The sequence below is a fragment of the Physeter macrocephalus genome, unplaced genomic scaffold, assembly GCF_002837175.3.
Source record: "Physeter macrocephalus isolate SW-GA unplaced genomic scaffold, ASM283717v5 random_138, whole genome shotgun sequence".
Classification (NCBI taxonomy): domain Eukaryota; kingdom Metazoa; phylum Chordata; class Mammalia; order Artiodactyla; family Physeteridae; genus Physeter; species Physeter macrocephalus.
Window position 1 is genome coordinate 29,965 of NW_021145424.1, and position 23,254 is coordinate 53,218.

General features: G+C 49.0%; 2 protein-coding genes across 7 annotated transcripts; one reads left to right on the plus strand and one right to left on the minus strand.

Moving 5' to 3' along the window:
* Window positions 1-5,799: 5,799 nt before the first annotated feature.
* On the plus strand, window positions 5,800-12,416 carry FAM219B (family with sequence similarity 219 member B). 4 transcript variants are annotated; one of them, XM_028484178.2, is made up of 5 exons: window positions 5,800-6,081; window positions 6,285-6,372; window positions 7,086-7,163; window positions 7,603-7,651; window positions 9,122-12,416. In XM_028484178.2, exons 1-5 carry the CDS (start codon window positions 5,883-5,885, stop codon window positions 9,284-9,286), a joined length of 579 nt encoding a protein of 192 aa, XP_028339979.1. In that variant the 5' UTR covers window positions 5,800-5,882; the 3' UTR covers window positions 9,287-12,416. The 4 variants fall into 4 exon arrangements, 3 of the variants coding, with proteins under 3 accessions (XP_028339979.1, XP_007118317.1, XP_007118315.1); XM_007118255.4 differs by having other exon boundaries at window positions 5,801-6,081; window positions 9,119-12,416; XR_003678258.2 differs by having other exon boundaries at window positions 5,807-6,081; window positions 7,603-8,410; window positions 9,119-9,204.
* A 98-nt stretch (window positions 12,417-12,514) lies between these two features.
* On the minus strand, window positions 12,515-19,616 carry MPI (mannose phosphate isomerase). 3 transcript variants are annotated; one of them, XM_007118244.3, is made up of 8 exons: window positions 19,565-19,616; window positions 18,953-19,080; window positions 17,718-17,918; window positions 16,850-16,991; window positions 16,322-16,504; window positions 14,437-14,610; window positions 13,541-13,749; window positions 12,515-13,233 (listed from the first exon to the last, which is right to left on the minus strand). In XM_007118244.3, exons 1-8 carry the CDS (start codon window positions 19,578-19,580, stop codon window positions 13,015-13,017), a joined length of 1,272 nt encoding a protein of 423 aa, XP_007118306.2. In that variant the 5' UTR covers window positions 19,581-19,616; the 3' UTR covers window positions 12,515-13,014. The 3 variants fall into 3 exon arrangements, with proteins under 3 accessions (XP_007118306.2, XP_007118308.2, XP_028339978.1); XM_007118246.4 differs by lacking the exon at window positions 14,437-14,610; XM_028484177.2 differs by lacking the exon at window positions 18,953-19,080 and having other exon boundaries at window positions 19,565-19,586.
* Window positions 19,617-23,254: the final 3,638 nt, after the last annotated feature.

A 23,254-nucleotide genomic window follows, 5' to 3' on the forward strand; every position in this document is an offset into this window, starting at 1 on the left:
CAAAATGTCCCCCTTTCCCCCTTTTTAAGAAGTAGAGATGTGAAACTAACAATATGGTCTACTTTTAGGTAGAGCTAGAACACAGTCACAGCTTGATGATGGGTAGGGCTTCTACCCTAACAGAATGGGGTCTCTAGCTTTTTCTTTCCCTACTCTTTGTTTTGAAAAATTTCAAACCGATTAATGGTTTGCTACATTTGTTTCATTCTAGTATATATACACACTTTTTTCCCTGAATCAGTTGAAAATGAGTTCCAGACGTGACACTTTACCCCTAAATACTTCTTTTAAAATAAATTTTATTTATTTATTTATTTATTTATGGCTGTATTGGGTCTTCGTTGCTGCACTGGGCTTTTCTGTAGTTGCGGCAAGCGGGGGCTACTCTTCGTTGGGGTGCGTGGGCTTCTCATTGTGGTGGCTTCTCTTCTTGCAGAGCACGGGCTCTAGGCACGTGGGCTTCAGTAGTTTTGGCACATGGGCTCAGTAGTTGTGGCTCATGGGCCCTAGAGCACAGGCTCAGTAGTGGCACACGAGCTTAGTTGCTCCACAGCCCATGGGATCTTCCTGGACCAGGGCTCAAACCCGTGTCCCCTGCATTGGCAGGCGGATTCTTAACCATTGCGCCACCAGGGAAGCCCCTACCCCTAAATACTTAAGCAACGTCTAAGAGAGAGGCCTTTTCCTCCTAAATAACCACAGTATCATTAACATGCTTCAAGAAGTCTGGCATAAAATATATACAATTGATTTTTCTGAAGAGGCCAGGCCAGTGGTGTAGAATGTCCTGCATCTGCATCTTCCTGATTGTTTCCTCATATTAAAATCCAGTTAAACGTTTTTGGCAAGGATATAGTAGTCCCCTCCCTTATCTGCAGTTTTGCTTTCCGCAATTTGTTACCCATAGTAAACTGAGTTACAAAAATATTAAATGGAAAATTCCAGAAATAAACATGGTTTAAATTGAGCACTGTTCTGAGTAGTGTAATGAAATCTTTCGCCTTCCCTCTCCATCCCATCCATCCCATTAGTCACTTAGTAGCTGTCTTAGTTATCAGGTTGACTATCATGATATCACAGCGCTTGTGTTCAAATAACTTTACTTAATAATATCCCCACAGTGCAAGAGTAGTAATGCTGGCAATTTGCGTATACTAAAGAGAACCTGAAAAGTGCTTCCTTTAAGTGAAAAGGTGAAAGTTCTTGACTTGAAAGAAAAAAAAAAGTCCTATGCTGAGGGTGCTAAGGTCTAAGAACAACTCCAGTCTGTTTCATTGTGAAGAAGGAAAAAAATTTGTGCTAGTTTTGCTGTTGAACCTTGAACTGCAAAAGTTACAGCCACAGTGAGATAAGCGCTTAGTTAAGATGGAAAGACATCAAATGTGTACAATAAGATATTCTGAGGGAGAGAGAGAGACGACATTCACATAACTTTTATTACACTACATTTTTATTAGTTATTGTTAATCTCTTACTGTGCCTAATTTATAAATTAAACTTTATCATAGATACGTATAGGAAAAAACATAGTGTTTACAGGGTTCGTTCGGTACTATCCCCAGTTTCAGGAATCCACTGGGGGTCCTGGAATGTATCCCTCATGGGTAAGGGGGTACTACAGTACTACACAGATGATGTGAAATTCCAATTATATCACCTCAAGAGGGACATGATGTTAGTATGTCCAGGATTTTTTTTTTTTTACATCTACCCATCAGCTGACGGAAGGCAACACAATGTAGAAATAGGGTGAGAAAATGGTTTGTATTCAGACCTATGTTCAAATCCCATTCTATATAGCAGTTATATGACTGTGGATAAGTTAGCTAACCTTCCTGTGCTTCTGTTTTATGATCTGAAAATGGGAGCTACTTTGCAGGTTTATAATGAGAATGAAAGATTAATAAGATTAGATCTTATTATAATCATTTTTATAATCATGGTGCTTAGGAAAATGATTTAAGCCTAGCCATTCTTTCCTAAGCTTTGCTACCTGCCAGTGCAGTTTCTCCTGTTTGTTCAGATGCCAGGGCGCTTGTCCTTAGCAGCACATGGAGTCCATCTTCCATGTTTTGCAAAGGCAAGTTCATTTGGCCCAGTTTTGCATAATTTTCCTACGTTGGGGAAGTTTATTCAAAACAAAGAAAAGTGGGAGGGGGAAGGGTAAGCTGGGATGAAGTGAGAGAGTGGCATGGACTTATCTATACTAACAAATGTAAAATTGATAGCTAGTGGGAAGCAGCCACATAGCACAGGGAGATCAGCTTGGTGCTTTGTGACCACCTAGAGGGGTGGGGTAGGGAGGGTGGGAGGGAGACGCAAGAGGGAGGAGATTTAGGGATATATGTATGTGTATAGCTGATTCACTTTGTTATACAGCAGAAACTAACACACCATTGTAAAGCAATTATACTCCAATAAAGATGTTTAAAAAAAAAAGTGATGTGATTCTGTGGTAGCCTTGGCTCACCACAGCTGTGGTCATGCTTTTATTTATGATTAGCTTTCTGCCCAGCATTTTAATTCTAAAAGTATCATGTTAGAGCAAGTATTAAGCTCTGGAAGTAAATTCTGAAAATTTGGAGAATGTCATTTGTATTAGTGTGCTAGGGCTGCCATAACAATACCACAGGCTTAAAGAACAGAAATTTAGGAGTTCCCTGGTGGTCTAGTGGTTAGGATTTGGCACTTCCACTGCTGTGGCCCATGTTCCATCCCTGGTTGGGAAACAGATCCCGCAAGCTGTGCGGCCAAAAAAAAGAAAAAAAAAAACCACACACAAAAAACCAAATTTATTTCTCACAATTCTGGAGGCTGGAAGTCCAAGATCAAGGTGCCAGCAGGGTTGGTTTCTGATGAGACTGTCTGCCTTGCTTGCAGAGAGCTGCCTTCTCTCAGTGTCCTCACAAGGCCTTTTTCTCTGTGTGCACACATCTTTGGTGTCTCTTTTTTTTTTTTTTTGGCCACACTGCATGGCATGCAGGATCTTAGTTCCCCGACCAGGGATTGAACCGTGTCCCCTTCAGTGGAAGAGCAGAGTCCTAACCACTGGACTGCCAGGGAATTCCCTGGTGTCTCTTTTCTTATAAGGACACCAATCCTATTGGATTACAGCTCCACCTTTATGACCTCATTTAACCTTAATCACCCCCTTAAAGGCTTTAGCTCTGAATAAAGGCACATTTGGGATTAGGGCTTCAACATATGAATTTGGGTGGGTGGGGGCACAATTCAGTCCATAACATTAAAGACATACACCTGACTGGTATAAAAAGAGGTCAGGCCTTTGAGGCAGATAAGGATTCAACTCTTACCTATACAACTTTGTGGCCTTCAGCAAATCAGTTAATCCCTGTGACTGTCACTTTCCTTATATATATGTGAAGTAGGTCTGACAGTACCATATGAGGATGCTATGAGGATCGGGAAATATCTCTTCCCTAGAGGGAGATGACATGAACTAATGTGGGGATTAAGGTGGGGCTGGTGACCTGGAAACCCAGAAAGACCCGCAGATTCATAGGCTCCATTTGTCAGTTATCTGTGCTCTACCAATAATAGGAAAAGTCAAAAGGTAAAATCTGAAACCTGGTGAGATGGGAAAAGAGAACCTCAGAAAGAAGTAGCAGGATAAAAAATGCATCCCTGATGAACACAGATGCAAAGATCCTCAACAAAATAGTAGGAAACAGAATTCAACAATATATTTAAAGTATCATACAACATTATCAAGTGGAATTTATTCCAGGAATGCAAGGATGGTTCAATATCCGCAAGTCAACATGATGCAGTAAGTCCCCTACATACGAACCTTCAAGTTGTGAACTTTCAAAGATGCGAACGTGCGTTCGTATGTCCAATCACTTGAGTTAGTTCACGTGTCTGGCATACTTTTCAAGGTACTTACTTGTAAGATTTAAAATGTTTTCTTTATATTTGTGTGTTTTTGTTTTTGTTTTTTTGTGTGGTACGTGGGCCTCTCACTGTTGTGGCCTCTCCCGTTGCGGAGCACAGTCTCCAGACGCGCAGGCTCAGCAGCCATGGCTCACGGGCCCAGCCGCTCCGCGGCACGTGGGCTCTTCCTGGACCAGGGCACGATCCCCCGTCCCCTGCATTGGCAGGCGGACTCTCAACCACCACGCCACAAGGGAAGCCCTTGTGTTTGTTTTTTATGTATTATTTGTGTGAAAAATACTATAAACCTATTAAAGTACAGTACTATATAGCCAATTGTGTTAGCTGGCTACCTAGGCTAACTTTGTTGGACTTATGAACAAATTGGACTTAACAAATGCGTTCTCAGAACAGAACTTGGTTGTATGTAGGGGACTTAATGAACATCACATTAACAAAATAGAAGGATGAAAATTGTATGATCATCTCAATAGATACAGATGTGATGAATTGGGAGATTGGGATTGACATATATACACTAATATGTATTAAATGGTTAACTAGTTAGAACCTGCTGTATAAAAAAATAAATAAAATTCAAAAAAATATAAAAACATAATAAATAACAAATTCCAGGTTTACCACTTAACTGGTGAATTTGACCAAATCTAAGCCTCATTTGCTTAATGGGAGTAACAGTGCTTCATTGGGAGGTCAGGAGGATTAAATATTAAGTTGAGCCACATGAAATTGCTGTTTCTGGAGGTCAAAAACAGTGGTGGAATATATATACCAAAATAGTAAGCATTCCTTTGCGCTTCTGATTTTTCAAAAAATTTAGTCCTTTCCTCTTATCCTGTCTGCAGCATACTCCCGCTCAATTCTCTGGGTGGCCCTGGGGGTTCATAAGTTGCACAGTGTTGACCTACCCTGTGGAAGCTAATAAATTCACCTGGGACAGCCTCGTGAGATTTGGCAATTACTACAAGGATCTGGAGCTACTTTTCAGCCAGCCACAAGCACATCCCTTGGGGTCCAGAAATGTCAAGAGCCATACCAGCTCCATGCCCCAACGCACGCAGCGCACTTTCTTTCTTAATATTTAGTTATTATTTATTTGGCTGCATCGGATCGTCGTTGCTGCCTGTGGGATCTTTAGTTGCCTGGCATGCATGGGGGATCTAGTTCCCTGACCAGGGATGGAACCCGCGTTCCTTGCATTGGGAGCGTGGAGTCTTAACCACTGCACCACTAGGTAAGTCCCAAACAGCGCACTTTTGCTCTTCTTTCCAAGTCCTATTTTGTCGTTTATCACTGTAAGACAGGTAGTGACGTTGGTTCCATTTTAAAATGTGGAAACTGAGGCCTAGAAAAGGTCAGGTCTCATCCAAGGTCTCGGGCACAGCGTGGTGTTGGAAATAACGAAGGTTTCGCGTTACCAAGGCACTGCCTCTAGTTTGTGTGACCTCCACAAGGTCCTTGAACCTTTCTCTCTAACATGTTTCCTTTTGTAGAGACGGGAGCTAATACCTCCCTTTGTCATACCGCTCTTTTCGGTTCAATCCAGCCTCTCCCCGGTCTGCCCTTGGGGAGCTCCGTCTGTGGCGAGAGGACCTGTGCGGAAACACTGCGAGGAGCGCGTGCGCGCCAGGGCCTAACGGGCTTTGAGTCTGACGGCGCGCACCCGCAGCCCCCCGGAAATATCAATATTTAATTTCTACTAGAGACATAACTTGGCTTGACATCCCCAGGCTCAGGCCGACTACGAGCACCGCAGGGTGCTCGAAAGAAGGGACTGAAACAATCCAACCCCCGGAAGGGCGGAACAGTTGAGCCAGCCCTGCAGCAGGCGCGACCAGAAAGCTCGGGCCCTTACAGCCCACACTTGCGCGCCGCCATCTTGCTCGAGGAGGGACCGCCTCTCTCCCGGCTGACGGCTGGTTAGCCAGGAGGCGGGGCTTCGCGACTCGGCGGGGCGTGGCCAGGCGATGGCGACGGCGGAACCCAGCGGGCTTGCGGCGAGGTTGTCTCTCCCGGCACCCCGGCCCAGCGGGACCGGAGCTGCGGGGCCGCCAACCGAGCGAAGCTGCATTGGAGTCCCCTGGCTGGGGGAGCGGACCCCGGCGGCTGTGGAGAAGCGGGGGCCGTACATGGTGGCGCGCGCGCCTTCTAGTCAGGCCAGGCTGCGTGAGTGCGGCCCGATGAGGGGTCTCTTGCTTGGGCGGGCTGCCGCGTCCCGGGCGGGCTCCGGAGCGCCGCTGGGGCGACCCCGGAGGGGCTCCTACAGCCCGCTCCCGCACCCGGAAGTCTGTTCGGAGAGCGGGCTCCTGGCGTTTGGGAGGCACGGCGGGTGGGGAACACCCCGCTGACCGGGTCCCTTTGACTTCCAGAGAAGCACCGGGACCTGGCTAAGGCAGTTCTGCGGAGAAAAGGCATGCTGGGGGCCGCGCCGAACCGCCCCGACTCTTCAGGGAAAAGGTCTCAGCAGGCGCCACCTCCTCTGTGCAAGCGTTTCCAGAGAAGGCCTTAGTGTAGTCTGGGAGACAGAGTACCCACGCTTAAGGCCCAGCTAGTGATGCCCCTGAGGCCAACCTGTCCGGTTCACTGTTTTAAAACGGGAAGAGGAACGACCTTGTCTTTCCCTTCCAGGATGTGATGGCGTCAGGGAAGGAGCTTTGGAATAAGAGTTTTCGTCAGTGCCTAGGATCATTCACGGTCTAAATTAGGGGGGAGCATAGTGGCTGGGGTCCCCAGGAGTGAGGATGGAGAGCAGTGTGGAAACAGCCAGGGCTGTATTTTTTTCTTAACAGAACGGTAAACTCTGAGGGCTGGATGGGACCTTATTCCAGGGCCTCTTTTACAAAGAAGAGCTAAAGCAGGTGAAGGAATTTGTCTAAGGACTTTGGTTTTTCTGTTCTCTGGTTAAGTAAGGTGGGGAGATGGGGCTTTTCCTGATTCATGAAACAGGAGGTGTGCTTTTGCTCAGGAGCAGCAGGGGTAGTGGTGTGGGGAAGTGCACATTCTGAGGAGCTGTGGCCAGATACATGGCAGGCAGTGGTGGCTGTCCAGACAGAAGGCAAGTCAGGAGTAGTGCAGTTTTTTTTTTTTTCCATAAGGGCGAGGACTCTGGCTTTCCCTGTGAAATGCTGGCGTTTCATCTATGCTTGGTCTGTCTCCCCATCTCCCCTCAGGTCAGTGAAGTTTAACAAGGGCTATACTGCTCTTAGTCAGAGTCCAGATGAAAACCTGGTGTCCCTCGACTCTGACAGGTGAGTGCCCTCCTTGAAAATACCCCTTGGGGAGTGACTTGGGTAAAATTTCAGATCACTTGCTTCGCTTATTCCCTGTCTCTTCCAAGACCTTTTGTGCATGTTCCAGGGCTGCTGCTTCAGAGCACTATCTCTTCCCAGGATGGCTTGCTTAGAGGACTTATAGGTGATCTTGCTGCTCTTGGATTGAAGCACCAACCTTGTCTGGGGGAATCATCCTGCCCTATTATGTCTGCACTGTTAGTGACAGTGACCCTGTCCCTGCTGGAGCCAATGGAAGGAGCCATTTATACTCATGGCAGATTATGGGTTTGAGTTCTATGGTGTGTGGTCTTTGCTTCACAAGTCCTCCAGACCCCTTTGCATGCTGTGCACCTTGCCATTTGTAGCTGTGCTCCACGGGCATCTCCCTGAACTGACTGTCTTCCTTTTCTCCTAGTGATGGGGAGCTGGAATCCAGATACTCCTCCGGGTATTCCTCTGCAGAGGCAAGTCCAGAGCACCTTTCTGTGGTGGGGCCAGGCTGCAGGCAGTGTCACTGCCACTGCCAAATGCTTGTCTGGTTCCTGCCTTGTGCATGGCACTGTGCTAGACTTCCAGTCTGTTCTCCAATCTTCCACTCTGCCCTCTTCCCCCAGCAGAAGTTTAGGTGTCTGAGAGCGCTGTTGAAAGTCCAGGAGACCATAGACCCTTAGGGATGGAAATGACCTCACTAGTCTTCTAATCCAGGCCACCACTTAGAAAAGGAATCCTCTTGATAAATCCCAGCTATATGTTTACCATCTCTGCTTGTTTGAGTGCTTCTTGTAATTGGGTAGTGAGTAGTGAGTACTACCTTCAAGAAACCTTGCTGCCTGTCTTCCCCCAGCAGCACACACAATTCAGGTAGCTCGTAGAGAAGTCTTCCTTGTTAACTGGAAGTGTCTCCTGCAGCTTGGACTTAGTGGTCCTAGTCATGCCTCCAGTGTCACACAGTAATTCTAGTCTCCCTTCTTTTGATTGTCTTTTATCTGAGATTAGCATTCCTGTCCCTCCCCTGGCCATCCTCCACCAAGCTTGCTTTCTTCCAGGCCAACTTCTGTTCCTTCAGTTGTTCCATCTATGAGACAGATACTCCTGGGCTGGCCTTTTGGACAGTTTCCAGAGTGACTGCCCCAGACAGAAACACGGGGACGTCAAGTTCTGGCGTGTGCGGCTTACTGCCTTTGACAGATTTGAAGTGCTGGGGACCTGACTGTATACCACTGGTATTTCTTCCTTATTCTCCTGGAAACCCTTGGCCACCCCCTGAGTTTCTGCCAGAGAATACAGGCAGTTTGAAAATTGTATCCTCCTTGAACATCTGGGTGCCTAAGATTGTTAAAAAAAAAAAGAAAAAAAAATTAGCCAAGAATCAGAGAAAGTCCTACACTCTGCAGTCTCATTTTCCTTCCACTCAGTGGAATTGGTGAAGCCGGGCTGACAGGTTCCACTTTGCAAGGAATGAGCTCTGTTGGCATCAAAGGATGACATGTCTAACTGGCAGTGCAGAAAAAGCTGTTCCCCACCCCGTTCAACTCTAACCCATATTCCTCTACCCTTCTACCCGATTGTTCTGTTATCATTGTTCCATATTCTTCAGCCTTCATAGGGACCAATCTGGGTTCCCAGTGGGAATGGTCAGGTCTTGACTTTCAAACATAATCTGTAATCTGATATTTGTATCAGCTTTCTCAGGATTCTTTAGTGAGGGCAGCTTCCCTGGGGGCTAGTGACAATGCAGCCTGGATAGTACTGGCTCAGGCCCCTGGATGTCCCTCCCTGCTGGGTGAGGCACTTCTTCCTGTAATCCAGGGTTGTGTGGGCTTGGCCTGAGGGTGGAGCATGCATAGTAAGGAAATGTGGGTCTGCCTTTAGGGCAGCAGTTATTTCTGCCTTGTAGCCTGGCTTATAGTTCTCTCCTCTCCTGCTCTTAGCAGGTGAACCAGGATGTGAGCCGGCAGCTGCTCCAGGATGGGTACCACCTGGATGAGATTCCAGATGATGAGGACTTGGACCTCATTCCCCCCAAGCCTATGACCTCCTCACCATGCTCCTGCTGCTGGTGCTGTCTTAGGGATGCTTCCTCCTGTACCCTCCAGTAGACATAACCCCCTAAGATGGGCCCTGCTCACCATGCCTGCAGAGTCCTGTTGGCCCTTCATCGGTCACAGAGTGCAGTGGGAACTGCTGTCAACCCCAGAATCACTGGAGACACTGACCCTCTGGGAAAGTCAGTGACTGCAGTTACCCCATACCTGGTGCTTCTCAGGCCGGAGGCCCCCATCTGGGCCACAGGGGATAGGTGGAATTCTGCAGTTTTCCTCTGCTGTTGGAGTAGAGTTTGGAGAAACCACTTTAATAAGGGAAGGAACAGAGGAATTCTGGTTCTTATGGTGAGTGACAAAGTTGTCTAAGAGAAAAACTTGTAGACATCTTGAGTGGTATTTGTCACCATGCCCTATGGAGGGGAAAGGAGAGCTTCTGCACCCAGGCTGTGCTGGATGGTGTTGTGTGGAGGCAGAGAACAGCACTTTATGGCTTGCAGCTGGGAGTCTCTGAAAAAGAATTTTAACTATTTTGGGACCAATCCAGTTCAAGAAATTCCATATGCTCTCCTCCTCTTCCTAGCTCCAAGATGGGTTACCTGTTTGACCTTCAAGAGAACATAAAGCAGGGCCCTTTGGCCCTCTTCCAGTTGTTCCTGTTTGACTGTACAGCAGGTTGCTTAATGGCACAACATGATCAAGGCTTCCAGAATCCCTGGAAGCAGAGCATTCCCATCTGGTCCAACTGGGTGAGCTTAGTAACTTGGTCCGTCCATCCTTAGAGAAAAACTGCTCTACTGTGTAGACAAAATTTGTCTTTCCTTGGTTGCCATTCTTCACCTTGGTCTTAGCTAGTATCTTCACCCAGTCCTTGAGGCTAAGGTTGGGTGAAGGTTCTGGAGCTCGCCCCGGAAGCCTGCACTTTTTGCTTACCAGCAGGGGGAGCTCCAGGAGTAGTTAGGTGCCTTCCCATTTAAATTTATTTTTTCCTCCACCCTGGCCGCACCTCGGCTTGTGGCAATGTTGGTTCCCCGACCAGGGAGGGATGAAACCCAGGCCCGTGCAGTGGAAGCGCGGAGTCCTAACCACCGGACCGCCAGGGAATTCCCCTATTTGTTTAACTTTTTACACTTGAGGAGCAGCAATGGGTGAGAAGTATACTGGTGCAGATATGTGGGCTTTGACAGAGACAGAGGCTCACAGACAGGATGAGGAGGCGGGACCTGTGAAAGCTCCCACGGCCCCCACCTGAGGAAATAATCTTGCCATTGCAGAGGGCCTCCTTTCACCCTAGGGGAAGCCATTCTGTTGCATCCAGATTCCTCTGACCACAGCGTGGGCCTCACAGTGGATACTCAGGATTGGGCTTTACAGTAAACCTCTGGGTTCAATACAGCCTCTCAGTCCCCAGTATGAACACACCAAAAGGCCGGCATAATCTCCCCTGTGACCCCCAGTAGATAGCATCTCTTGCTATACCAGACCTCTCTGGAATTTAATTTTTTAGTGGCTCTCTTTTTTTTTGACCTTACCTAAAACCAAATGGGACTGAATGGGAGTGGACAGTGTTCCCAGCCTAAGGGGTAGGGTAGTCAGGATTGAGGTGTGGCCCCAACTTGGGAACTTGCCCAGTCTATTGCTTCATTTGGTTAGGACAGAGTAGCCTGAGTGTTTTGACAGCTGCTGGGGGTGAGGATGGCAGCAGGACCCCAAGAACAAGGCCCTCCGGTGGTTGCTGTTATAAAGCCACACTGGTGTATTTGGCTGCACCTCTCCCTGGAATGTTTCAGAGCTGGTTGACCCTGTGTGGAAGGCATTACCTTCGTAGAAAAAGTTGCAGGAACGTTGTACAGCAAGGAAGGGTAGAAATGGTCGATTGCTTGGGGCTAGAAGCCACGAATGTCACGAATAAAGCCTAATGTCACGAATAAAGGCACCAAGGTGTCTAGAACCAGACTGCCTTAATTAAAAGTGCTGGGTGTTTTGCAGGTTACAGCACTCTGAGGAGACAGGGAGGTATTCAGGCTTACCTCACAGATGGGAGTGGTACTGTATGGTGTTTACTCTACAGAACTCTTGGCTTAGGCTTCTATAGCTCTGTAAGTTTGTAAGAATAAATACAATCATGCTAGTTGAACCTGAGTCTCTGTGTTGCAATAGGATTTTTAACAAAGGCCTAGACCATGGTCATTGCCTCTTCTGAATTAGGAAATGAAGAAATAGCTTAATAGCCCCAACCATTCTGAGGACTGCCTCTCCTTTCTCCTGTTCCCAATAGGCGTCGTTTTCAGGCCTGCTCATTGGAGACCATGGATGGAATAGACCTTTGCATATAACTTCTCTTTAGAGTGAATTCCCTTTGGCAGACCCTTTCTTCCCAGGTTTTGTTTTGTTTTGTTTTTCAGGGGGTTTTTTTTCAGCTGAAGAAAATTTACTGGAAGCCAAAAAAAGCCGAACAGATTGGCTAGAACTTTTTTGAAGGTAGTTTCCTGGAATTCCATTGTACAGGTCTAGAGTTGGCAGCAGCCCAGAAAGATACTTTTGTGTGAGATTAATCCCTTACCTACAGGAAGGAGCCACTAGCCTGGGTCTCTGCTTAGTCTGGGGTGATAGCATCTAAGACTGCTAGTCAGAAACTTCAGTGGCAAAACACAGCTGTGCAACCTCCTGGGTGTGTCCCACCTCTAGAGGGTAGGCACAGGGAGAGTAGATGCCCTAATAGGTACTTCCTGCCAATGTAGAAAAAAAGTAGCTTGATTTCTTTTCAGAACACTAATTAGATTGTCCTGTCCTTTAGTCCCTGTATCTACAGTGACTCAATGTGCTCTAGAGAAGTGGTTGGCAACCTTTGTGAAGGGCCAGTCAGTACATTTGGCTTTGCAGGCCATACAGTTCAGTGCACTTACTCAACTTTGCCATTGTAGCCTGAATGGAGCTGGACAGTATGTAAATGAAAGGGCGTGGCCAGATCCAGCCTGCTGGCCTTAGCCTGATGATCCCTGCCCTAAAGCCAACGAGAGAAGAACCTCTGCACTGACAATGCCTTTCTTTAGACCCATCTTCCACTATCTGCAGGGCTGGAGGGCCCAAGGTTTGCCTGCAAGCTCTGCAGCTGAGGCTACAGCAGGCTATCTCTCCCACACCTTCCTTTAAAAGGCCTCTGGAGTCTAGCCTGCCTACCTCAGGAAGCTGTCTGAAACAGGAATAAAGCAAAAACTGGACAACATCCAGGGAGGGCTCTTTCAGCCCGCATCAGGGACTGGAATGGCAAAGGCTGAGTGCTATTTAGCCCACAGGCGTCAACACAGGTGATCTTTAATTGCTTTGACAGAGCAACATTAGTCCACAGGCCTACCCTTTTCCCTCCTTCTCTGCACTGAGGAAATGGGCAGTCCCAGGGCCAGAACCCTGTTCTTCCAAATTAATTAATTACTTATCTTGCCGTGACTGATGCTGAGCTAATCATAGATTTCACCAGCCTGCCTAATGCTATAGGCTGGAACAGAGCTGCCGCTTCATGCATCGAGGAGAGCCTGGCTCAAGGGTGACAAGTATACAAGGGGAGCATCAGCCCTCAGTTCTCACGTGGGCCCCTCCTACCAGGAAGAAAACGGTTCAGCCTAGGCCTGCTCAGGAGTCACTGACTTCAAGCTCTTCTACCCCAGTTCTTTCAGGGTGTACCCAAAGAGCCTGGAACAGGGAAGGGATTTGGGCTGGGCCTGAGGAGGTGAGGCTGGCCAGGATGTAGGGTGATTGGCAGAGAAGAGCCAGGAAGGCTGTGGCCTCTACAGCAGGCAGCAGGCACGGAACATCAGCAGGTCCTTAGGCAGCGTGAGCTTCAGTGAGACACTCTCATTGGCCCCAATGAAGAGCACCCCACCACGCTTCAGGGAGATTGTGGCCTGGGCTGTGCAGGTGCTGGCTGTCACTGTCCCCTGCACCATCAGGAGGATACTGGCAGAGTCCAGCGCCAAGACCCTGTATTCAGTGACGGAGCCAGGCACCTGGGCAGAAAGAAACAGCAAGATGGAGCAGGGTTTGAGCTGGTGTTAGCTCACAGGGGTCCCGGGACAACCCAAGGACAGTGAGAGGGAGAGCTCTGCCACCTTCTCTCCCACAGCTCGAGCTTTTGTCAGCATGGAGGCCCTTATCTGGTCCCTGGTACAGAGAGCCACAGACAGGCCCTGTGGCCATTCTCCCACCACGTGAGCTTGGCAGAAAAGAAACCCCGCCCCAGGTATACTTCACATTGTGGCCCTTGCCAGCGTTCTTCATGCCACACAAAAAACACCCACCACAGCCCTCACTCACCTCCATCTTCATAACGGTGAAGTCTGGCACCGGGGGATCATAGATAGAGAGGTAGGGGTCTTCCTGACTCCATGCTGGAGGAAAGAGCCTGTCTTGGCTGGGGCTGGGGATATAGCTGAGCATTTCACACAAAGTTGGCACATCGATGAACTTGGGTGTCAGGCCAGCACGCACCGTGTTGTCTGAACATGCCATGCACTCCACGCAGTCTGGGGACAGACAGTTGTCATGTGGTAAGCTAATGAAGGATGCCTTGGAATTTGGCTCTCCAGGGCGGGGCCTTCTAACTTGAGTGCCATGAGCTCCCTGTAGAATTAGATAAAAATGTGTGAATTGCATCTTCTGTGAGAATGGGCTAAGATAACATACCAAAACAGGTGACATGTCACCCACCATTGTCAAGGGGAGTCATGGTATCCCCTGGAGGAGCCCCAACCCTCTGGAGACTTTGTATTCTCCCCTTCTACCACAGAATCCTGTCCACGAGTGGATAAACGGCCAACAGTCAAAATGTGACACCGTTCTGCGGCAATGTGTTTTTTAACATAAAATCTCTGCGAAGACAGGACAGACATGTGAAGGCAGGGAAGAGAACAATGGCCTTGATCCAATACAGCCTGGATTCAAACTGTGGTTCCCACACATATTGACAGGTCTTAACATGAGAGCATCACGACCTCACAGGGGTGGTGTGAGGATCCAAGCAGTGTCCAGCTCAAGCTGGCATTCATCATCCCTATTGGTCACTTCCCTGCTGACCCCAGGAACCCTGGGAGGTCAGAGCTGGATGGGACTTTAAAAGTGGTCTCCTCGACCACCCCCTCCTGTTTTGTCCAGATGGGGAAACAAGGCCTGAGGCGGATGGCCGTGGGGCTCACTGCTGAAATGCGGCTCACCTCCTTTCAGGTAGGCATGGGGCACATTGGCCTCCAGAAACATGGCCTCCCCCGGCTTCAGGGTAAGCAGGTTCAGGAAGTAGATGGCAAAGCATCCGATATCATCTGGGTACTGCTGGTGCAGCTGCAGCAAGAGTTCCCCATAGATGTCCTCCATGTTGTTTCCAGCAGCCACTGAGGGTCACAGAGCACCCCAAGGCCACTTAGGAACCCTCAGTGGTGTTCACAGCCCCACCCTGGCCAAGGAGAGTCCTGGAGAAGACCCTACCCAAGGAATCCAGAAACTGGTGGGCATATTCTTCTAGTCACATTCCCCACCCTTTGGGGGCCAGCCTTCCTTGATATTCCAGCCTACACAGATGGCTGTTTTCCCCATTTTGACTATCTATATGCCCACCACTCTACTAGGCACTAAAAGGGCTAGAGTGTAGTCCTTTTAGACAGTGTTTCTCAACCTCAGCATTATTGACATTTGGGGACAGGTAATTCTTTGTTGTGGGGACTGTCCTGTGCATTGCAGAATGTTCAGCAGCATCCCTGGCCTCCACCCACGAGATACCACTGGCACCCCAAACCTGGGTTTGACAACCAAAAATGTCTCCAGACTGCCAGTGTCCCCTGGTTGATAACCTCTGCTCTAGGAGTTTAAAATCTAGTTAGGAGATAACCCAACGGTTCCATGTGGGGTGACCAACTGTCCCAGTTAGCCCAGGCCTTTCCCTTAACACTGAAAATCACTCAGTCCCAGGCAAACTGAGATGGTTGGTCACCCCAGATAGCATGAGGCAGGATGCAACCAAGGGCCAAAATGTGTCCTGGAGGCTAAGCAGGGGAGATGAGCTCATCCTGAGCTAGAGTGGTGGCAGAAGGCTTCTTGGGAACTGGGGGGAAGAGGGGAGGGTGGTGAGCTGGGCTTCCTTGACTGGAGAGAAGGGGGAGAGTGTCTCTAAGTAAAAGTAGAGTGTGTCAGTGCCACAATGAAGAGACCAGTTGGTCTGGATTGGAGGGTTGTTTCGAGTCTTCATACAGAGACATGCTGAATGCCTACTCTGTGCTAAGCACTGTGGGGACACACGAAGGTCAAGGAGACAGGTCCCTGGCCTAGAGAAAACTCCAGTTTTAACAGGTGTGCATGTGATGATATCTACTCACAGGTGTTAAGGGCTATACCTGACGTATGAACGGTGTGTTATGGAAGCTCTGAGCAGAAGTAATCAGCTCTGCTGTGAGTGCAAGAAGCCCTAAAAGGAGAAGCATGCAAGCAGAGAAGACAGCAAAAAACAAAACAAAACAAAACGTAGGATATGCTTGGGTAAAATAAATAGTTCCCTGTGGGTCAAAGGTAGTAGGGGAAATGGGTAGAAACAGAACCAGAAGAGCTCTGGGCTTGCCTGGAAAAGGAGCTGGGGCCTCATCACGTATGCCATATAAACTCCCAGCATAAAGTCCATTCTGCCTTGTTTTTCACTGCTTGTATTGACTCTCCAACCCAAAGGTGACACAACCATACCCATCACAGTCATTTCCTGAACTCTCCTTAGTTAGCACAAGGTTGGGCACAGAGCAGGTATTTAAGGAAAGACCTACTGATTGAGAGCTCTGGACTTCAGGCCTTTGGAGGAGAGAGAGGATCCCTTCACCTCCTTCCTGCTCTCTAGCCCCAAAGTATAAAACCCTCCATGGAGAGCAGCTAGAAGCAGCACTCAACCTAGGGCCTTGTTTCATAAAGACTGGGAAAGAAATGCTAAGTCACTAACAGTCCATCTAAGTCAGGCCCGTTTTGGTGTTCTACTTGAACAAAGGGGTTGAGAACCCTATCCCCACAGCCTAGTGTCTGTGCCAGGGGCCCAGGACGGGGCATTGCACCCAGGCCTGAGACACCTACCTTGCTGGGAGATCCGCTTCACCAACAGGTTGAGCTGCTCCACCACTACCTTCTTCTCGCTCTTCATCAGGTGGGAGAAACAGCTCCGCAGAGCAGAGGCCACAGCCTGGGAGTCACGGCTCAGGCTCTGCTTCAGCTGTGTTGCTGCATTATCTCCAATTAGAAACTGGAACTCGGGCACCTCTGCAGGAAGGTCAGGCCAGGGCCCATATCAGGAACGGTTAAGATGGAACCGGCAAAAGTGGGAAGCTGGAGGAGGCCTCCCCATCTCATCCCTAACCAAGGAGCCAGGCAATGCTATGCAAGCTTTGCAGTGAAAAGCGACTGCTCACCACCAACCCTCAGCAATCACACCTGAGCCTGGTCTCATGGGCCTGCCCTCGGAGTGTCAAGCATTCATGAGGCCAACCAGCCCCTTAGTTCCTGTGACATTCAGCCTCTGTTCTCTGCCACTGTTCCAGCTCTGCCCTGGGCTGCACATGCATCCTAGGCCAATATGCATGCTCTCAGCATTTTGCCCAACCTTACTTGTCAGAAAGGTCACAATCTCCTCAACTGGCCGGAAGCCACATAAGCCCTGGAAGGGGGTAAGGGCAATGGCCATCTCTGGCTTATGGTTGGCATCGGGGTAGTGCTGTGGAGCCTGGAGGTGCAGCTTCTCTGCCAGCTCCTGTGGGATGGCCAGGGAAGAGGAGAATGGTTAAGGTGCAGCCATCATCTAGGAAGACACCAGTCTAACCCGGACCTTGCTCTCGACACTCCCCAGTCAGCTTCCTACCTCTGGCATAATTCAGAAACTCAGGGCTCAGCCAACCCAAGGCAGGCACATGGACCAACTGTGGGGAAGAGGTGGGGCAGGCTTTAAGAGGAGTGCGAATCAGGAAACCCAAACACCAAGCCAAGCTCTGACGCTAACAAGCTGTGTGACTTTGGGTAAATCCCTCTCTTCTCTGGGTCTTACTTTGCTCATCTAGAAATGAGGAGTTTGGACAGACAAATGCTTAGGCTGTGACTCACGGCCTTGTGCAGAAAGACATGGGAGTGGAGCTGAGGCAATGACTAGGGTACCTGCCCTGCCTTGGAAGGTAAACTCTTTGAGAGAGCCAGGTGGAAAAATGGCAGATATCAATAGTCCTGGGTTGGCTGAGGGGAGCTCAGGAACAAGCGTGGAGAAGCTCCCCTGGCACAGGCTGGTCAGCTGTCCACTTAAACTTAGCTGCCACATGTGTCACCAGCAATTGGCTTGGCAGAGCTAAATTGGGAGTTGACAGGCTTGGATTTAATTTGGGGCTGGAGCCTGGCATGGGCAGGGTAAAAGCAGCAGTAAAAGTTGCGGGAGGGCCTTGACATAAGTTCTTCTCTAACCTGACCTCTGTGCCCTACCCTGATCCTGTACCTTGTTAGGGTGTGCCTGGATAGACAGGGCCGTTTCAACTGAGAGCACTTTGAAGAGAAAGGGCAGTTTGCCATTAAAGGTGTCCTTGACCTTCGAACCCAAGCAGTCCTGGTTCTCAGCAATCCACTGGCCTAGGGTCTTCTGCAAGATGCTGTTGTCAAGGATCTTGGCATCTCCCCGGGGGTGGGTCCCCATCCACAGCTGTAAAAACAGGAAACTTGGGAGGGAAAAAGGAAGAAGCCGGCACCACCCACTGGCCTGCCCCAATCCATTACCCTGTGCTCCCCACAGGGCAGCCAAGTTCTGAAATGGGACTCCCAAGACCGGGTATAAATGCTCATACCATCACAGGCATACATGAGGGCAGCAGACCCAGAACACCAGGAGTCAGGAGACCCAAGCTCTAGTTCAGGCTCTGCTTCCAACCAGCTGTGGAGGCTTGGACTAGTTATTTCCTGTCTCTGGGTATCAGTTTCTTCATCTGTCTAGTGAGGATAATAAAACCTGCATTGTCGAGGTCACTGAAAAGCTCTGACTCTCAGGTGGCTCTGTGAGGGGTTAACATTCATTTATTCTAGTCTCAGAAGTAGAGGCTAAGCCTTCCTGTGCTTTGGCTTTTTCTCTACTCAATGGGCAGGAAAAAATATATTTTAGGTTATTAAAAATGTCGGGGGGGCTTCCCTGGTGGCGCAGTGGTTAAGAATCTGCCTGCCAATGCAGGGGACACGGGTTCGAGCCCTGGTCTGGGAAGATCCCACATGCCGGGGTGCAACTAAGTCCTTACGCCACAACTACTTAGCCTGCGCTCTAGAGCCTGCGAGCTACAACTACTGAAGCCCGCGTGTCTAGAGCCCGTGCTCTGCAACAAGAGAAGCCACCGAAATGAGAAGCCCGTGCACCACAACGAAGAGAGACCCTGCTCACTGCAACTAGAGAAAGCCCGTGCAGCAACGAAGACCCAATGTAGCCATAAATAAATAAATAAAATAAAATAAAAGTCAGTAAGTGCTGACAGTTCTTGGGAAATTCCAGTCTATTATGACAAAACCTCACTTCTGGTGCTACCATGTGGGTTCATCAACCTGCACAGATCTGAAAAGCCAAGGAGGCCTCCTCTCTCTTTCCTGTCTTCCCTTCCCAGCTGATTCACATGACTTGCCTGGGGCCCCTTGAGTGGAGGAGTACCTTGGTCCCACCTGCTGGTAAAGTAAGCTAAAATACAGCCCGGGTCTCACCTCTGCATATGGTTTGTCCTCTGAGATCTGGGCCAGTGGGTCACTGCTAGCCAGCAGCCGAGCCACTTCACTGTTGGAACCCATCTTCCCCCAGGCATACTGCTGCACCACACAGGAAAGTGGGAATACTGGGGGAACAGACAGAGCGTCAGTTTCCACTCCACTCCTGAGGCCTGACCCTCCTGTCCCGGGGAAACTACACTATAGCTGAGGGTTCTGTCTGGGGTATAGAGTCAAATAAGGAGTTTGAAGGTTGTTAGTTGAGACCCTTCTGCAGGCCTCGATGTTCCCATCTCTAAGACGGGCAGTAAAGATCTTCTGCTGACGTAAGGCAGATAGTTGCGTTAAGGTGACGGGGAGGGGGTGGGAGTAATCTATTTCCACCGCACTGCGTCTCGAAGTAACCCACGCGCAGCCCCCTTCCCTCAAGACCCTCCTTCGAGGGCTGCAATAACGGCTCAATTCCCATCGCAGGTGCCCCCTCTTCTGCCCGGCGCCCATCCATCTTTCCGCAGAGCCCCGCGGGTGGGTTCTACCTGGCATATCAGGTCGGGAAGGGTCCGAGGACGCGACCAACCCCCACGCCCGCTAGCACCCTGGCCAACAGCCCACCTCTCTGAACGGCCATCTTCGCGGCACCAGATCTGGCTTCTAACACGTATACTTTTCCCGGCAGCACTCGGCCCCTCTGCCCCCAGAGCTTCATGGGAAATGTAGTTTCTCGAGCGCCTTTTCGGAGACCCATGCGCCCGTTGTGGCCACTCCCCGCACTCTGAATCCCTTTCCCACCCTCCAGCTCTCAGAACGAATACCCTCCAGTCCAGAGGCTTCCAGCCCGCAATCTTAGGTCTCAGTATTCATTTATTCGTTCATTCACCAGGCACACATTTATTGAGAACCTGGTAAATGCCACGGACTGTTCTGAGGGCTGGAGATACATCCGAGAACGAGATGACGATTACTTTGCCTTTGTAGAGCTTACATTCTTGTGAAGGAAAAACAAAGGCCCTAAGGTGGGAACGCGGAAATGTGCCTGTCATTTTACGGAGTAAATAGCAAAGAGGCCAGAGTGGCTGGAGCAGAGTGAGCAGGAAGGGTGGAAGTGAGGTGGTTAGAGAGGAAAGGCAATGGGCAGAACTTTGTAGGCTATTGTCACGACTTCAGGTTTTCATTAGCCAGTTTGAGCAAAGAATTGTTCTGAGCTAATCAGGAACTCACTAATGCTTGATGATGATGGCAAATGTCACATGCAAGGCCCTTAATCTGAGTTTCAGTTTCTTCCTCTGTAAAATGGGGATAATAATGCTGGACTGACAGGCTTGTTGGAGGGTGAGATGGGATGATGTGGGACTCAGGAAAGCAGTCAGTGCTTGGTGCTCCTCTGATTCTTCCTGCCCTAAGTACTGCAGGACTCAGAACCCTAGCTTCTCCTCCAGGCTGAGCTGTTCACAAGTCACACACACACACAGAAGTCAAGGGAAGTCACCAGGAGTCCTGCATTGTGAAGGCTGGGCTTGGCCTTGGCTGTGGAGAAATCTTGCTATATCCTGGAGAGAAAGGCTCTGACATACGGATCTCCTCAGTCAACAACCCAGGAAGAGAGCAGCCAGCTGGAGGGGCCCAGGAGCATAGCAGCCAAAGCTCCAGGGAACCTGGAGTAAGGGCCTATAATCCTGACTCTGCCTCCTCTTTCCTCCCGCACTGATTCCCATGGCCTCTACCACACATGTCCAGGGGAAAGAGGGGTACTGTTTTCTCTGCAATGTTCTGCCCAGCTATGGACATCGACCTCCCTAAGGGTCCCCTGGCTCAGATGAATCAGCCTGCATTTCAAAGGAAGCTCCACCATACACTAAGGAATAAGAAAATGAACCACACTAACAGTACATCTCACATATCTCCTAACTTTGAATACCTCTCCTTCCTCTCATCCCCACTTCTCCAGCAATATGAACCTTCTGGGAGGAGAATGAGGGATTAGTCTAGGCATAGGGAGTTCTTAGAGCACCTCCCACTATCACCATCACTGAAGTCAAGTTAGAGTCCCTTCCTCACAGTACCTCTGCACAAGGAAGGAAGAACTTAGATTGTTGGGACAGAGCCCCCACCCCTTACCACCCTCCCTACACACAGAAAAATATATCTAGAAGGGAAACTAGGGTGTTTGGAGAACCTAGAACCTTTCACCCTTAACTCTTGCTTGTCTACCTCTAATAGAACTGATCACACTTTGTTATCTAGTGATGATCTGCTTTCCTCTCTCTCCTTCTAGACCATACGTCTAATTCAGCTTCACATTTCTGCCAGTGCCCAGATGATGCTCAAGCGATAATAGCAGCTAACATTTATTTGTTATGTATTAACGATTATGCTAGCCCTTTTCAAGAATTCTCAGGACAACCCTATGAGATAGGTACTGTCATTAGCCCCATTTTTGAGATGAGAAAAATGGGTCTTGGAGAGGTAACAGGTCCAAGAGCATAGAGTTCCATTCTGCTATACCTCCTCCCTTGTTGAACAAGTTAATGAGTGAATAAATGTATGATGTCTCTCTCAGAGGGAAGTAGACAGATCCCAGGGGTCTTCAGAGATAGGTGGGTGGACAAGCTTCACATTGGTGATATCAAATTCCATTCTTTCTTCAACAGTCCAGCAATGTACGAGGCTGGGCAGACAAGGAGGAGGCGGGACAGCCTCATGTTGTGTGGACTGCTCTCCTCTCAGGCTACAGACAGCAAAGATCTCTGTGTGTTGCCTGTGATACTGTGATAGAATAACTGGCTCCTGGCGAGAGCTCCTAAAACCTTTGTAATTTCCTAAGCAGTAAGAGTACTAGGGGCATCTTTTGTTCTAATACTTGGTCTTTGACCCTGGTTCCTGACACGGAGCTCCTAAATCCCTTGGAATTTCCTGGGTGATCAGAGCATCTTTTGTCCTAATGAGGCAACTGTTGGTGGCCTCCTGGATAGCATCAGGATGGGGGCTGGTCACCAGAAAGACTAAGCCACAATTAGAAGCTTGGAACCTTCAGCCACACCTCCCATCTTACGGGGAAGGGAGAGATCGAATTAACTGTTTATCATGCCTACATGATGATGTCTCCATAAAAATACCTGAACTACTGGTTTAGAGAGCTTCAGCGTTGAACACATCTCCTTACCAGAAGGGTGGCAAACCCCAGCTCTACAAGGACAGAAGCTCCTGCACTCAGAACCCAGACCTTGCCCTATGTATCTCTTCAACTGGCCATTCATCTGAATTCTTTATCATCTCCTTTATTATATAATAAGCCAGTAAATGTGTTTCTCTGAGTTCTGCAAGCCATTCTAGCAAATTATTGAACCTAAGGAGGGGGTAGTGGGAACCCCGATTTATAGAGGTATAGGTGATGACATGACACCCGGACTTGTAATTGGCCTCTGAAGTGGAGGCAATCTTGTGGGACTGAGTGCTTGCTTAACCTGTGGGATCTGACCCTAACTCCAGGTAGATAGTATCAGAACTAAATTGAATGACACCCAGCTGGTATCAGAAAATTGATTAGTGTAGGGAAAAAAACTCCACATGTCTGGTCACAGAAATGTCCTATGTGACTAGTAAAGGAGAAACACGAGAGGTTTTCCTTATACTGCCCTAAAAGGGGTAGCCATGGCACGGGGGGGTGGTTACGGGTAAGTAGTTTCTAAGGGGACACAAACATAGATCCCTACCATTCCCCCACTTCAGGACATTTCCTGAAAAAATGTTGAGCTGGACCCTAAGAAAAGTGGATGAGGGAAATAGTAAAATATTTACTAAATGCTTATCATCTGCTTGGTACTATGTTAGTGCCAGAAATACAACAGTGAGCAAAACAGATGCTGCTTCTGCCCTCGTGGAGATTACAGTCTGATGGGAGGGACAGACAGAAATAACCACCTTTACAAGCGTGTAATTACAACCTGCAATAGGTATTATGAGGGAAAAGCACGGGGTAATAGAAGAGCTTACGTTGTGGGGGAAGAGTGCTCTAATCTATGGTGAAGAGAGACCACTCCTGAGCAAGGGGACTGTATGCCTAAATTTGAAAGATAAGCAGGGATTGAGGAGGGCTCGGGCTCCTCAAGAGCATACCAGGAAGAGGGAAAGGCCAGTACAAAGGCCCTGAGGCAGGGAGGAACAAGGGAAGTTTGAGGAACTGAAAAGCCACTAGCAGGGCTAGAATGCACAGCGGTGTGGGACGTGGTGGTGGGGTAGGCACAAGAAGGAATGGGAAGGATTGATAGGTGGGGCACAGATCTTGCAAGTCCTAGAGGCCAAACG

What these genes read in the sequence shown, in the direction of transcription:
- FAM219B (XM_007118253.4), top strand. Translation starts at nt 5,883, where the DNA reads ATGGCGACGGCGGAACCCAGCGGGCTTGCGGCGAGGTTGTCTCTCCCG. An exon ending in CCCGACTCTTCAGGGAAAAG is followed by an intron (nt 6,373 to 7,085) that starts GTCTCAGCAGGC and finishes ATCTCCCCTCAG; the next exon opens with GTCAGTGAAGTTTAACAAGG. An exon ending in GTGTCCCTCGACTCTGACAG is followed by an intron (nt 7,164 to 7,602) that starts GTGAGTGCCCTC and finishes CTTTTCTCCTAG; the next exon opens with TGATGGGGAGCTGGAATCCA.
- MPI (XM_007118244.3), bottom strand. An exon ending in TCCAGGCACACCCTAACAAG is followed by an intron (nt 16,992 to 17,717) that starts GTACAGGATCAG and finishes GCCATCCCACAG; the next exon opens with GAGCTGGCAGAGAAGCTGCA. An exon ending in GATTGTGACCTTTCTGACAA is followed by an intron (nt 16,505 to 16,849) that starts GTAAGGTTGGGC and finishes ACCTTCCTGCAG; the next exon opens with AGGTGCCCGAGTTCCAGTTT.